This window comes from Camelus bactrianus, chromosome 35 (assembly GCF_048773025.1).
Source record: "Camelus bactrianus isolate YW-2024 breed Bactrian camel chromosome 35, ASM4877302v1, whole genome shotgun sequence".
Classification (NCBI taxonomy): Eukaryota; Metazoa; Chordata; class Mammalia; order Artiodactyla; family Camelidae; genus Camelus; species Camelus bactrianus.
Genome location: NC_133573.1, coordinates 21,193,884 through 21,210,692, shown reverse-complemented (window position 1 = coordinate 21,210,692; position 16,809 = coordinate 21,193,884). Strand labels below are relative to the sequence as shown.

The 16,809-nt window shown below is 38.7% G+C and overlaps 1 protein-coding gene across 2 annotated transcripts in view; it reads left to right on the top strand.

Annotated features, from left to right (window-relative positions):
• The first annotated feature begins 470 nt into the window (after window positions 1–470).
• The window catches only part of SPAG6 (sperm associated antigen 6), a 52,937-nt gene continuing 36,598 nt past the window's right edge, over window positions 471–16,809 (top strand). For both annotated transcript variants that reach the window (XM_074358142.1, XM_074358141.1), the window contains exons 1-3: window positions 471–631; window positions 710–805; window positions 14,149–14,315. In XM_074358142.1, coding sequence (XP_074214243.1) covers window positions 607–631; window positions 710–805; window positions 14,149–14,315 — 288 coding nt within the window. In that variant the 5' untranslated portion in view covers window positions 471–606. The remainder of the gene's footprint in view (window positions 632–709; window positions 806–14,148; window positions 14,316–16,809) is intronic.

The window sequence follows — 16,809 nt, the reverse complement described above, 5'->3', positions numbered from 1 at the left end:
AAAGATATGAACATAGTTGTCTTGACCCTCGAGGAATCCTGAAACCCGAAATGCCAGGTGTGTAAAAGCGGGATTAAAGGGGAAAACATTTGACTTTGAGGTTGCACTGACAAGAAATGAATTTATGAGATTTACACAATGACACACGTGTGATTTCTCTCGACCGTCGAAGCCCAGGCGACTGCATCGCCGCAGTTTGCTCATCTCCCTGCATTTGAACCGGTTGCCTGGGCGCGTGCGGCTCCCTCCGGCCCCGCAGCGGTCAGGAAACCGCGCGGGTCTGGGTTCGGGTAGTGACACTCGACGGCGCACTGCTCTCGGCGCAGCCGGGCCAGCTCCGCACGTCCGGGGACCCCCCCCCAGGAGGAGTCCCCCAGCGGCTGCGGACCGAGCGGGGCGCCGGGGAGGGGGGCCCCGTGACGTCACTCCCGGGACTGCGGTTGCCGCGAGACCGCCGCGTTCCGGTTCCGGCCGGTTGCCCCGGAGACGCGGGTACACAGAAAAACGGCTCCCGTCGGAGGCCGACTGGTCGCCGCGATCGCCCTCTCCGCGGACTCGCCGGCCGGGCGCCGCCGAGCTGGTGGCGGGCGGAGGGCCGTGGGCGCCATGAGTCAGAGGCAGGTGCTGCAAGGTAGGCCCGGGCGCCCCGACGGGGGGCGGCGGGGGCCCGGGGCCGCGGGCGGCGCGCTGCAGCCTGTCTCTCCCGCAGTGTTTGAGCAGTACCAGAAAGCCCGGACCCAGTTCGTCCAGACGGTAGCGGAGTTGGCGACCAGACCCCAGAACATCGAGACGCTGCAGAATGCAGGTGAGCCCTCACCCCGAACCCGCGTCGCCCCGCATCCCTTGGCGCCCCAGCCTCGCCCCGCACCTCCTTTCCTAGTTGGCCGGGGTCCTCGGCCCTGCTTCGCCCCTACCCCCGGCATCCCCTGCCCCTCATCGCCGGTGTCCCCTGGCCACCCCTAGCCCCGGGTCCCTGTCGCCTCGCTCCCCTCGCGGCTGGGCTGTTGCGAGCGGCAGGATGGGGACAGGAGGACGGCGTCCCTGAGTTTCTCCAAACCACTGCGAAGGCTGTAGAAGCGTTCTGTCTCTTTAGCGGGTCTTTTCTGCTGAAGTTTCCAAATTGGCTTGAGAGGGGCCCGACGTCCTTATTTCCATCTTTATCGCAACCAAGCAACTGTAAGGTTGAAAGTCAAGACCATAAGAATTGCCTGGAAATCATTTTACATGAATGTGAAATCTACCCTAATCAGAGCCATTTTATCCGGATGCCCTGCCTTTGATCACTTTCGACTTCTCACGCCAAAGGAATTCCGGAGCGGTTGACACGTTATTTCTAGTCTTGCATTAGTGAAAGAGCAAAGATATGCTTAAATATTTTCCAAGAGTTTCAAAGAAGGCAGAGACCTAGCCTTGAGAAATCCTTATGGTGCTATTATTCCACCTCTCTGTCCAAAGTCACGTAGACTCTATAGAGAAAGGAAGAGAGTGTGTGTATGTGTGTGTGATTTTCTTATCTTTTATCATAAACAGAGAAGATAATGGTGGTCCCCTCTCTCCCTGCCTCTCTTTCCTCCCCGGCTCTATCTCTGTCTCTTGATAAAGAATGATTCCACCACTATCTGAAGGTCGCATTTTATCACTACTGTGTTATAAGAAATCTTCAGTTTATAGGATGTGATCATTAAAACTCATTTAAATTAGCACAGAATCAGAAGAAAATTAAGAACATATTTTCAGGGCAAGAATGTTTAGACATAATGTTTAAACTGGGTTTCTGTGAGGGGCATTACTATTGTGCCTAGGTGGTCATTTCTCTTGTCACTAGGAGGGGTTCTGGTGCTTATACATTGCATATTTTAATTTTGGTGGTGGTAGGGGATGTATTTAGAATAGGGAAAGTGAATTTTATAATCCTTTTTTAAACTGTTAATTGTGAGATAATTGTAGATTCACGTGCAGTGGTAAGAAATAATATGGAGATCTCATGGACCTCAAAACTGTATCACAACCAGGATGTTGACACTGATAAAAATCCATCAGTTTCTTTCGGGTTTCCCCAGTTTAAGTGTATGTGTGTGTTTAGTTCAAAACAGTTTTATACCATGTGTACCCATCACCACTGTAGTCAAGATACCACTTTCATCACCACAAAGATCCCTTGTGATGTCTTTTTATAACTACACCCAATTTGTTCTTGTCCCTAACTCTGGGCAACCACTAACCTGCCCTCCATTTTAAAAATTTCAACTTTGTTAATCTTTTGTTCCACAGCTGTTTCACCTGGACTGGTTTTCTTTCCTCTGCATGTGTGTGTGCTTGTGTGCATGCATATATACAACTCAGAGTACCCAGAGCAGTGCTGGTCACACAGTGTTGCATATACACTATTGTAACTTTATTAAAGCATACTACATTTTTTAATGCACTTATTTTTTAGATTTTTTTCCCCCTCTCAGCTCTACTCAGTAGCCTTTGTGAATGGACACTTGCTATTTACAAATGTTTAATTTTCTTGACAGTGTGTATACAGCTAAACTAAAACATGATTTTTTAAAAAGGGGAAATGATTGACATTCTTTTAGAAATTTGATACTGAAATATAGATGTACAGATAACACTTAAGATACAGAACATCATGTTTTAGTGTAATAGTGACAGATTATCTCTTCTCATAAGTATACAGTGTAGGATGTATTATGGAATTTAATCAATCCAAACAGGCTAAATCATCATCAAAGTAGAAGTGACTTAGGTATAACATTCTTTTTTTTTTAATTGAGTTATAGTCAGTTTACAATGTTGTGTCAATTTCTGCTGTACAGCACAATTAGATACAACATTCTTAAATAGCCACCTATTTCCACTTATTGTCTGGCTTATGAAGGAATGGAATATAAAAGGAATAGAACTTAATATTTTGAAGTTACACACTTGACTATTATCTTGAGAATGATAAGATTTTTCTTTCCACTGAGGAACTTATTTTTAACATATTTCATGTTAGCTAAATTCAACTTAAGCACCCTTTTAATAACTTTAAGTAGAGACAGATAATGAATATTCCAATATATATATTCTTTTAATTAAAAAATCCCTATAAGCTTTGCTGTGAAAACTTCTCTTAATAGTTAACCATCCAAATGGTTCATTTTTTGAAATGCACCATCGACTTAAAAGTGCATTTGAATGAGACACAATATGTGTACATCAATTATATATTTTGATTAAGCTTTGTTGTTGTTTTGTGGTTTTTTTTTTTTTTTTTTTGCCCAGTCAAGTGACTTCATTTTGGTAGCATGACACCAATGCATTTTTGTTCCTGACTTTAACATCATACTGTCCACATACCTAGGAGGGTTTTGTTTTGTTTTCTTACTTTTCTCCCCTAATAAACTGTTTAAATAAATATGTATCATAGGTCCAAAATAATATGAAAAAAGTTTTCCATATAGGCATCATGATTAATCAGTAGTTGACTTGTTAAGAAGTTTTTAATTCATTCAAGGTGAAAGGAACCTTAAAAGTAAAAATTGTCAAAGGAGTTTTAGTTCATTTAAAATCTCTGATCTTTTCCATTGTGTTTTCGATGTGCTAATGAGAGAATGTTCTTTATTAAATATGTCCAAAGTAATTATAAAGCAAACAAAGTTTTACAAGATATCTTCTTCAGAGTATTTGGACAAAAATAAGTTTGAGTTGTCCAAAATTGTTGCTAGCAAGAACTGTATACAGTGTGTCCAGAACCTAGAGTTTTTTTTCTTTTCTCATTGAGATTTTCTTCCTTATAAATCAAAAGAATGATACGTGAAAACATTAAAAAGTTTAATGTTTGTTATAAAGTCTCTCTATGCACCCTCAAACCCTGTATGTTTGAACCATTGCATCTTGCAGCAATTTAAAAATGAATTTGGATACTTCCACTCTTTGAATAATTAGTAACATGACTGCAATGATAGCGATAATACCCTGTTAACTTCTATCAATTGTAGAATTTCAGCAATTGGAGGTGGTTGTTATAAAATATAAGAAAAGTGTTTTGTGGTAATATTGGAGTATGAGGCCACTCTTAGGTTGGTTAGAAGGTTTTTTTTTTGTTGTTGTTGTTGTTTTTTTAATTTTAACTAAGCTAATAAAAGCTCCAGGAACATGATTTTTAAACTGCTTAGCTATATAAAATAAACTTCGGAAGCAGTTACTTACATAAGAAAAGTGGGGGGTAAATTTTTAAATAATACTTTGTAATATTTCACTTGTAACCTGTAGCAAAATGGTAAACATGGCAAATGAGTGTAGTAGTTATGCACATTTTCAGAAGAGTAGAAATATAAAAGGTTGCCTAATACTTTAAATATGCATCTGTATGAAGCTAATTTGCAAATTGAGGCAATTTATTTGGTTCAGAATTCAAGAAAATAAGTGATATATGTTGACATAAAATGATTTTAAATTACATGTGTCTGAGGCAGGGTGAAAATCTTCAGATTAATGATCTAGGACTTCAATTTGCTATGAGAAGGAAAAGCCTGTAGTGTACTTTTATAATGTATTTAAAACATACCCTGAGAGGTACAGGCACCATGATTTCCTTACAAAAACTACTGTTCCAAAGGGTACTGGAACTGAAAAGATGATTAGTAAAGCAACTTCAAAAAACTTAACCAATTATGCTATTTAAATTTGATGTATTTTGTCAATATAAAAGAAATATTACAGTTGTGAATGTATGTAATTAACTCAGAGCACTGGCTTTTTTTAAGGACAGGGATAGAGTTGGTTTTTTAAAAATATATACTTCAGTGGAAAATATTCTAGAGAACTAACAAAAATTCAGAACTTGTGTGCATCTAACAATATATCCTAAAAACAAGATCTTTCAGAATTTTAGTCTGTGTTGCAAATCATTGTTCCTTCATGGACATTCATCTGTTTTGTTATCCAAGCATTGGTACATAAGTAGAAAATACTATAACCAGAGCTAAGATCTCACTGTTTTCTTAGGAAAAGCTGGGTGACTAAAAGAAATCCAAGCTCTAGATGAACATGTAAGAGTGGGTTTTGGAAATGGCAAATGATGTGGGTTAAATTTTAATGCCACAGATTAAATGTTTTTAAAAAGTTATTTGTTTCCTACAAACACTTCATATTTAAATTTTTTTTTTTTTTTGAGGCCTTTGCTCCTCTGACTAGAACCTTTCCCTCCATTTCTTTGCCTGCTTAGTTTCTACTCATTTTTATGACTCTATTTGGAGCTTGATTCCTCAGGGAAACCTTCCCTGAGCCCTCACAGTGAGCTGTCTCTTGATTTATCTTGCCTTGATTCTGATACTTCTCTTTCATCATCCTTATCACAATTGTAATGATTTAGTTTCTCCACTAACTGAATTCCATGCCCAGCACAATGCTTAGCCTAGAGCAGATGCCAAAGATGATTCAACAGAACGAAGGAAGGAGTCATTGTTTTTCCAAGTGTTTGCATATCTCTTAAAAGATGAGATTCTTATTAACAGCTCAGGTTGATAGAATGGGTATCTTCTTTCAAAGAAGGGTGGATAATTGCCCACATCACAAAGTGAGTTAGTGGCCAAACTGGGACTAGAACCTGTTTCTTACTTGCTGTCTGACCTTGTGCTCTTTCTGTGTTGCCTCATGGGTAGGATGTAAGTTATTCCTAGATGTTCTCAGAGTTCCGAATAAACCTCAGTGTTAACTGTTAAAATGAGTCATCTGTTTAGGCCTTTGGGTACCAATGCCCATCCAGTCATTGTGCACAAAGTTCTTTTGAGTTCTCCTTGAGGACCATCACGGGTTGTTGAGTGGAGGCCGGACGCAGAGGACCAACTTTAGTTGATACATACCTGGAGGTTTGAGGGAGTTGAAGTTGTATTTAGGGCTGAAGCCGGCTTCAGAGCTCTAGAAGACCTTTTGGCTTGCTCTGGCTTCTAAGGGAAGCCTTATCAAATCAGAAGCTCTTTAAAAGCACCCGGGGAAAGTGTGTAATCCACTGGCAGTTGAGAACCGAGAGAGTACTTCAGAGAGCTGTTAGACTGAGTCCCACCATTATCAGGGAGCATGCTGAGAAGGCTTCCTCAGACCCCAGGGTGCCTAGTGCCCTGTGATAACTGCCTGCTCTCCAGGCTTTCTGAGAACATGTGAGGTAGAACATGAGGAAGAGGGCAGCCCTGGGTCTTCGTCGGTTGATTGATGTGAGTGTGTACTCAACTCTTCCCTTTGGTTTTTTATCTAATCATACATTGTGTGAAGGGCTTTTCTTCCATGTTCACTGGGAGCAGAACTTTGGGGTTTCTATGGAGTAGATGTACTGGCTCTGGGAGAAATCCTGGGTCATACCTTGAGAAAAAATTTGGCCTTTTCTTGTAATGGGCAGGATGGCCATCTGAACACGAGTCAGCCTTCTCTAATTTCCAAAGTGAAATATTGGTTTTGCTGTATACCTCAAGTTTTCTACTATGAAGGTGGCTCACTCTTAAATTTATTGTTTATTCAAGTTCTAGTAAAAATCTTGTCTCAATTTGCAAATTAGCTCTCTTACAATAAACCAAGTTCTATTAAAAATCAAGTGATATTGATATTGTGTCCATGTGTCTCCAAAGGAAATGATCTCTATCCACTTTTCTGTATATTCTATCTCTGTGTCACATGAGAATCACTATTAACTTATGTACCTAGACTAGATTACATTATTTTTCCATAGAAATGTCTTTGTAGAATTAGTCTTGTAATATGCCCCTGCCCTTCTTCAGGGCTTATTTAAAAATATTTTTTTCATAACTTTAAAAATCTATCACTGAAGACATTGTCCATTCTGCTGTTAAATTATTTTTAATATAAAGATATACTCATTTATTCTACCAATCTTTCTTAACTATCATGTGTCAAGCCAGGCCTAGGTATAAAACGTCAGGAAAAAAATTGTTCCTGTTTCCTTTTATTTCATAAAGTGGCTCCCTTTTTAAATTTTGCTGCCAGGAAACTCAGTGCTATGTTCAGAGTTCACTTGTAACAACTCTCCCTAAATTATATTTCTAGTAAAAAGCAACAACCCTAAAATCCAAAAAACCCTTTCCATGACATGGCTCTCAGTTACTTTCTTTGTATCCATACCTTTTAATCTATCTCAGAAAAATCTTAAGTAGGTAGAATATGAATAAAACAAAAAATTTCATCTGAAGATAGATTTTTGAATTGATGCCTTTCAAATGTTTCCTCTTCGAATATTACCCATGACATCTCTTGGAGCAGGCAGTGTTTTTAGAATTGTCCTTTCATCCTCTGCACTGACTCCATTCCTAGACGTTCCACTCTTCTCCGGGTAGACGAGTATAACAGGTGTGTGTTGCAAAAGAGAAATCACACTGACAGAAGACAGGACTAATTTAAAATTTGCAGCTCTCTGGAAGACTTTTAAATTAAAATAGAATTATATTTATGTGGGGTGGTTAGATGAGGGAATAGGTTAAATGACCCATTTGAGTTCCTTAAAAGATTTATGAATTTATGATAACAGTGACATTTATGTACCTGACCTCATGTAGCTAAAGAAAAAACTATGAAACATATGTTATCCATTTTGTTACTTTAATTAAAATTTACCTGGAAAGAGAAAAATGCACATTAATTTTCACAGTTTGTTCATTCATCATTCAACACACATACTGAGTGTCCAAGTGCCAGGTTCATGCTTAGATGCTGACCATGCAGAAACAGAAGGCAGAGACTCCATCCTTAAGGAGCTTATTTGCTTATGGAGGGATATATAAATAAAATACATTTTGATAAGTGCCTAATGTATAGACACATGGAACACACATGAAAGGTACCAAACCGAGCTTTAGAAATGAAGGGCACCAGTCATGGGGGGCTTCTAGGAGGAGGTGTTAGGTGTGCTGAATTTCCTAGGAGTTAGCTAGATGAAGCAGAGGGAGAGGAAGCTGCATTCAGGTAGAGGGACCATTACGTGTAAAGGCAAAGAGGCCAGAGAAAAGGTGGTACTCTGTAGAAAAGGCGGATGCTTGGGTGTGGCTGGAGCTTCTGGGGAATGGGACAGGGGAGAGGCAGGTCAGTGACTGGAGAGGAAAACAGGCCTAATTAGGAAGGCCCTCACCTGAAGTTTGGATTTATCCTGAAGTTACTGAAAAGTTTTAATTAGAGGGATGATGGGGTCCATTTTGTGTTCTAGAGAGATGATTTTCATAGCAGGGTGGAGAACAGGCTGAAGGGGGCTGAATCAGGGTGGGGAAGGCCAGGTGCCCATTTCGCTACAGCAGTCATGCTGGGTAAGGGGTCTGCACCACTTGTGACTCAGCAGAAGGGGGCGGGGGGGAAGGTGAGGAGGGGGGAGTTCAAAATGACTCCAAGGCTTCTGGTTATTTAGGCAAATTAGCACCATTCATTAATGGAAAAGGGACACAAACAGCAGCCAGAAACGGTGTTTCACTCTGTAACGGCATTAAGGCTGCCGTGGGAGATCTCAGTGCTTTTGTTGATCAAGTACTTACTGGTGTTTATTTTGTCCCAACTGATCTTTCTAGCCCTTTAGAAATTTTAACTCATTTTAATTCTCATAACTTTCTGAGGTAGTCTTGGAATTTGTCACCATTTTGTGTATGAGGAAACTGAGACACAGAGATGTTAAGTAACCTCCCTGAGGCCCCACAGTCAAGAAGTGGTGTAGTCCAGATATGAACCCAATCTCCCTCCAGACACCTCAGTCATTTGTCTCTCAACATAGGCAGTCATGTAACAAGTAGGGCAAGATTCCTTCTATTTCTAAAGCATGAAGTTTCTTTCATGTTCTCATGGGAGCCCAACAGAATGCCTGAGTAATACTGACAGTCAAAGGTGAACCCTTTGCTGCGTATCAGTTAATTGTATGCAGAAATCACTTCCAAAACTTGAATGAACTGTAGTAGCAAATTTCATAGTAAATAGATATATAGAAAGTAGTTTCAGGTTAAAATAAAACATGTTGTTGGAATTTTGAAGTTTTAAAGGTTTGTGAAATTTACAGCAACACATTTTTAACGTATTTTGTGTTTATGATAATTTTGAATAATATAGGAAAGTGAAAATATATAGTAGAAATCATTTCATTTTTAAGCCTAAAAAAACAAAGAGGGGCATCAAAGGATACTGTCAGAGAATGAAAAGACAGCTGACAGAATTGGAGAAAATATTTGCAAAGCATATATTTGATAAGAGCTTAATATTCAGAATATATAAAGAACTACAACCAACAACAACAAAAAATCCACTTCAGAAATGGGCAGAAGACTTAAAACGATTATATTTCTCCAAAGAAGATATACAAATGGACAATAAGCACATGAAAAGATGCTCAGCATCGCTAGTCATTTGGAAAAATGCAAATCAAACCTCGGATAGATACCACTTCACACCCATTAGGATGGCTACTAAAAACAACAATGAAACATAAGTGTTGGTGAGGATGTGGAGAAATTGGAATTCTTGTACTTTGCTGGTGGGAATGTAAAATGGTGCAGCTACCATGGAAAACAGTTTGGTCAAAAAGTTAAACACAGGTTACCATTTGGTCCAGCAGTTCCATTCAAATGGATACTTGTACACCAATGTGCACAGCAGCGTTATTCACAGTAACCTAAAGGTGGAAACAACCCTAATGTCCATCAACACATGAATAGATAAACACAATGTGGTGTATACATACAATGGAATATTATTCAGTCTTAAAAGGGAATGAAACTTTGATACATGGTACAACACGGATGAAACTTAAAAACATTATGCTAAGTGAAAGAAGTCAGATAAAAAAGAACAAATACTCTGTGATTTCACTGATATGAACTGTCTAAAATAGGCAAAATCACAGAGACAGAAAGTAGAATAGGGGCTCCCAGGGGCTGAGAGCAGAGGGATGGGAAGTTACTGTTTAATTGGTAGAGAGTGTCTGTTTGGGATGATGATAAGTTCTGGAAATGATAGTGGTGATGGTTGCACAATGCTGTGACTGTACTTAGTGCCACTGAATTGTACACTTAAAATGGTTAAAATGGTAAGTGTAACATTATGTTTATTTTACCGCAATTTAGAGGGGGAAAAAAAGATAAGCAGTAACCAGGGCAACCAGAAATCTTTACTTTGATTTAAACGAACCCAAAGACCTAGTTTGCAGGTACTTGTTTTTAACGGAACAAAGTTGAGATGTTAAGTAACTTTATAGAACTCCTCAGATTGAGATAATATGTGTATAAATTATACAAATGTAATATGAGAATGAGTGAGTTGTCTTTTTTGTATTTGGAAGTGCTTGACATTTCTTTCCTGATTTATTTACGTGCAGTTGGTATGCAAAATTAAAGTGACTAGGCCCATGTTGTATTAAAAGAGTTGTGATCATTTTGAGGCTATTTTATAATCCCCTCCCCTAGATTATTAGTAGGAGCTGCCTTTACTTGTGTATGTGATCCTATTTCTTGCCACTTGCTAAACCCTCGTCTATTTTTTGAATGAATGACTGTGGGCAGGATCAATGAGGCTGTTTTTATTCTTGTGTTTTGCATAACTGGATGACGATAAATTAGAAACAATGTCTTCAATACAGCACTGGAACAAGAAATATAGAAAAGAAACTCAAAGTCGGGATGGGGGAGGACTGTAAAGATTTGGCCCACAAGTTACATTTCAGAAACATTTTCATACCATTTTATCAGTTTGTATGGAGAAGACAGAATTGTTTTGTAGATATTAGAGTAGAATATATGAATTATTTTTACGATTAGTTATAATATTGGATAGGACGTGCAGACTCCTTCAGGGGAGGCCCCAGTGAGGTCGTTAGCTGCTGCCCAGAGACCCTGTCTGTCACATATTGTAGCATCTCTTCCGATTGTAATGTATGGGCTTCCATTTTCATGCATTCACTCAGCAAGGATCAATCATCATGGATTCCTAGTGGACAGGCAGGTAAGGAGAAATTTCTTTTTATGTTATATGTGCTTCTCTTTTTCCTTCCTTCCTTCCTTCCTTCCTTCCTTCCTTCCTTCCTTCCTTCCTTCCTTTCTTCCTTTCTTCTTTCCTTCCTTCCTTCCTTCTTTCCTTCCCTCCTTCTTCCCTCAGTTCCTCTGGCATCATTTTCTGTATTTTTAGGACAAACCTGCAATTAGAAAAATGAAGCCTCTAGGCTTCCTCCGTGTAAGAGACAAAAACATGTTCCTGGGGCCTGATGACTGTGAAGCACTAAGAGGCAATACAAGGACTGGAAATTTGGGGCAACGTTTTCTCCAATAAGAATGACCTTATTCAAACAGATATTTTAAATGGAAACTTTAGCTTTTACTTTTATGGATCCAGAGATTTTAAATGTTTTAAGTTTCTTATTGTGCTACTGTCTGAATGAAGGAATATGAGGCAAGTGTGGGAGAGCGGATGCATCTGGATGGAAGCCCCACTCTGATAATGATACAGGAGCAGAGGGAAAGGAATTGGGTGCCATTTTGCTGGCCTTGTTTTTCCCGGGCTGGATACAGTAGAAAAAGGGAGGAGAAAATATATAAAGTAGAAATTTCTGTTGAGTATATGGACAAATGAAATAGCTTTTGGGAGGTAAAATATCCTGTTGCTAAAATGGCAAAGTAGAAATATCCAACATCGGGAGATTTGTGGTATATTAGCTCTATTAAGCTGTTGATGATCATGATCATCGGAAAAAATAATATGAAACATATTTGTGATTCTTTTAAAACTATTCTAAGCATACTTGTACTCTTTTTTTGGCCTCATTAACATATTTACTATGAAACTTAAAATCTATGATAACAAATTTAGCTTTTCTCTTTTAGAGTATTGACTCGTTTTACTTAGTATGTTACATATTCACTATAAAAATATCAAGTTATATTCATCAACAAAAACAACCAACCCAACTAAAAAAATGGGCAAAGGACTTAAACAGACATTTCAACAGAGAAGCTGTACGAATGACCCGTAAGCACATTCAGCGTCATTCATGCAAGGGAAATAAACATCAAAACCGTACAGGGATAGCACTTCACACCTATTGGGGTGGCTACTTTGAAAAAATAGCAAGTGTTGAGGAGGAGGGGGAGAAATTAAAACCCTATGCTTTACTGCTGGGAGCGCAAAATGACGCAGCCTCGGTGGAAAGCAGTTTAACAGTTCCTGGATAGTAGTGATGATTACACACCATTGGAAATGTATTAAATGCCACTGAGTTGTACACTAAAAATGGTTAAAATGTTAATTTTTATGTTACGTATATTTTACCACAATTAAAAACCTAAATGAAGTAATAAAGCAACTATAGAGAAGAAATCAACAAATTATTTTAAATCCAACCTTCTAGAAGGAACCCGTGTTAATATTTAGTAGTCATTCTAATACTTTATCGTGAGATGTGTCAGAAATTATCTCTGTGAAAAAAGTGTAGAGAATAGTGTAAGCAACACTTAGGTCCATGGACATGCTGATCTGTTTAACACGATCTGGGGCCTGGGCGTGAGGAGGGGGGCTGTGTGCCTGCAAAGTTGACCCACCTGCATGGGCTGCAGACTTGTACCTGTGGCCTTATGGGGACTGATCTGACCAAGCCAGCTTAGATATTAGAATGATCACTAACCTGGGAACTACGAAAAGCAGCAGGTCACATCATTAAATGCTTCAGTGATAAGCATCATTATTCTCCACTCATGTTATTTGGTAGTATTATTTATCTTATTTTGGTCTAATCCTAAATGTTGTAAATGTTTTCCTTTTATTCTGTTTCACATGTTTCTGGATATACCATTATAAACATTATATATATATATATAAATACACACACACACACACATATATATATATATATAAACATTATAAAAGAATATTGGTAAGATGTATTTGCTTTTATAGGTCACTGGGGTATGTTTTTAAAGAAAAGATATAATAACATCAAGTTGAATAGCCTGCTATAAATTAAGTTTAGAAAGTCAAGGAGCACTTTGTTCTAGTTTGAACTCTGTCATTACTTTTTTTGTAATCGTAGACTAAAACACCATCATCAAGGCACAAACAGCCGTGGATTATTTTGCATATTTTATAGTAAGGCCAAGTTACTATAGAGTTGGAATACCCAATAAAACGACCCAAATGCAATTATTTTCCCCCACCGACTCAGTTTCCCAGACACATTATTTATTTAGTAATTACAATAAAGAATGTCTGAATTTCTAACCTTGCTCCCCCATTTTAGTTGTGTGACAATTTCCTTAACCTTTCTCAGCCTCCATTTTCACGTCTGTAAAACAGACATAAGAACAGAGCCTACTTCATAGGTTTGTTATGAGAGTTCAGTGAATTAATATGGAAAACAAATCCTTAGAACAATGCGTGCACGTAATAATATATAAGATACTTTTATTGTTGTTGTGATGATAATATTCCTACTATGTGTTCATTCGATCCTAGAATAAATATTATGAGAGCCAGTAACATGATACACTTCCTTATCTCAAAGAATTTATTTATCTGGAGTTAATGTCAGAAATCTGAATTTGCAGCCCTTTATGAATGTGAGACCCTAGCCAAATGGCCCTCCTAGCTCACCTGGCCCTGAAATAGGTCCTGATAAAATTTCTGTAATAGACTCCCAAGTTTTCAGTTGGAATCAGAGAAAAGACCCAACAGTTGGAATCAGAAAAAACAAACAAGTCTTGATTGAAAGGAAATGGCTGATCCGAGGCCTGAAAACAGGATTGTCAGAGGCTGCGGTGGGGGATCCCAGCTCCCCACAGCCCGCTCCACACATTAGGTTGGCCTTCTTCTGTGTGGTCACAGTGTCTCTCTGCCCTCCTAAGGACAGCCCCGTCATGTCGCACAGCTAGTGTTTGCCAAACCAGGGATTTAAACTCTCATTCTCCAAGGCCTTTCTTACTTCCATGCTAGGCTGCTGCTCTGATAATTACATGTTGTATGATTCTATGCCTTGGCCAGTTAGGCGCTGCTTAATATCCCGTTAGTTTTTAGTGATGATTGTTTTGTTTGTTTTTTACCGATGTTTTCCCCTTAATTTTCCTATCTGCATATGCACTGAATTGTATGTTTGCTTTTTAATGTACATTTTGCTGATTTCTGTTTTCTCATAACTCACCTCAGGTGTGATGTCTTTGCTGCGGCCTCTTCTTCTGGATGTGGTCCCAACAATTCAGCAGACTGCTGTGCTGGCTCTGGGGAGACTGGCTAATTATAACGATGACCTAGCAGAAGCGGTTGTGAAAGGCGGCATTCTTCCTCAGCTCGTTTATTCATTGGTAGAACAGAATGTAAGAAGTTTTAAAAAAATTAATTACATGGGGTTTTTTTTCCCCTTTTGTTTTGGATTTTAAGATTTTTGATAGTTTGGGTACAGTTGCAAATTTGTAGGCATAGAAATATTAGGATGTTAATATAACCTTCAATTCTTTGAACTGCACAGAATAATATCTTTAGGGTATTATATCTTTGGAGCTGATTGGCAGCTTTTCTCTATTAGTGTTTATATAAGAAGAAGACATTAAAATTTGTAATGGAATTATGCAGAAGGCCATATTCCTATATATGGGCATATTAAAGTTACAGGATCAATCTCAGAAAGGTATATGGAGCCCTGGGCAAATAAGAGACAGCTTCGAAGCCAGGGGGAGAGAAACATCCAAAAGGAAGGAGAATGCATGTAAAGGAAGGTTTGACAAAGCATTTTTTGTCAAGGAGACAAGCCTGCCTAAGAGTCATCTAAGCGCACCTCCATTCTTCCCCAGCCTGTCTGGCTCCCTCTGTGTTTCTAATAGTCAAGGACCTTCCTCTAGGTAGGGTCTCGGACTGTTCATCCCAACCTGCTGTTTTACCATAACCTAGGGATATATGTTTCTTGACATGTCTTTAAGATTAAATTCCTATTTGTGTAGCCAAAGGACAAACAATCCAATTCAAAAATGGGCAAAGGACTTGCATAGACATTTATCCAAAGAAAATGCATGAATAGCCAATGAACACGAAAAGAGGCTTGACAGCATTAGTCGTTAGGAAATGTAACTCAAAAACCATAACAAGATAGCACTCTACCTACCAAGATGGCCACAGAAAATCAGAGAAATGAAAAAAATAAGTGTTAGTGAAGATGTGGAGAAGTCATGTAAAATGGTGCAGCTGCTACGGAAAGCAGTTTGGCAGTTACTCTGCAAGTTAAACACACTTACCACATGACCCTGCAATTCTATTCCTTGTTATAGTTCTGAAAGAATTGAAAACAGGTGTTCAAACAAGACTTGTACACAAATGTTCATTGCAGCATTATTCATGATAGCCATAAGAATGACTAGGTTAAAAACAATGTTACATATGCATTACAATGGAATACTGTCAGCCATAAAGAGGAATGAGGTTCCGATACATCCTGCAACATGGGTGAACTTGAAAATGTTACGTTGAGAGAAGGAAGCCAGACAAGTCTACATATTGTATGATTCCATTTATATGAAATATCCAGAATATGCAAATTCATAGAGATGGAAGAGGTCAGTGGTTGCCAGGGCCTGGGTGCAGGTGAGGAGCAGTAAGAAGCAGCTGCTTAACATATAGACGGGTTCTTGTTGGGGTGATGAAAACATTCTGGAACTAGATAGTTGTGGTTGCACAACATTGTAAATGCACTGAGTGCCACTGAATTGTATACTTCAAAATGGTTAATGTTATGTGTTTTACCAAAAAAAAAAAAATCCTAATTGTTTAAAAATGTGCCTTAATTTTTAGATTGGAGAGTCATTTGCTAATGACTGTCTTATCCCTAGAAGGAGTTCTAGAAATCTTATTTTTCTTATAGGCGCTCCTTCTATCATCAGATGCTGTTAGACTGTCCTCTTCTCTGACTCTTAGCTCCTTCTCTGAGGGCAGGGTCTGTGTTTGGTGTCCAGTGTAGTAGGTTCTCAACAGAGAAGTTCTCTAAATGTGAATGAGTGCCCACTAGTTAACAGAGAGACAAACAGTGCTAGGGCCGAAGTGAGGGCAGAGTGGGAGTGCGGGGCACTGTTCACAGGCTTCTGCCTCCTTCCCCTACCAGTCCTTTAGCCCATTTCTCCCAGGAGATTTCATCTCTTCTTTATGAGGTGCCAAGTCCTCTGATTTCGCTCTTCCTCCCTCCCTCCCTCCCTCCCTCTTTCTTTCTTTCTTTCTTTCTTTCTTTCTTTCTTTCTTTCTTTCTTTCTTTCTTTCTTCCTTTCTTCCTTTCTTCCTTTCTTCCTTTCTTCCTTCCTTTCTTTCTTTCTTTCTTTCTTTCACAATTCTTTCAGCAAGGAACGGAAGAGAAGAGAGTTAGGGATTTGGGAAGTGGACATCGGGAGGAAGGAGGAATGAGGTCAGAAGAGTGTGAATTCTAGGCACTATAGTTAGTCTGACTATTGGTGCCCAGTAAATTGTCTGTGAATTTGGAAATTCTGCAATATCAAAAGTCAAATTAGCTTAAGGGAATGACAAGAACTGTATCACCATTAATTTCCCACAAGTATAAGAAAATAATTTAGGGAAAGCTACTTTAAAACTCTCTAATTTTTTTTATGTTAGTAGATATTTGGTTATTGACATGTTAAAATTAGACTTTATAACAAATATTTTAATGTCTATGTATGTTGCTATTTAAGAAACTAAAGAAATATATCAAATCAAAACATTGTTACTAACATAGTATATTTCTTATACTATCAACATATACCAATTTTTGAGATATAGTGTGTTAAAGTATGCTTGATATATTGTCTCTCATATAATTTTTATTGAATCTTAATA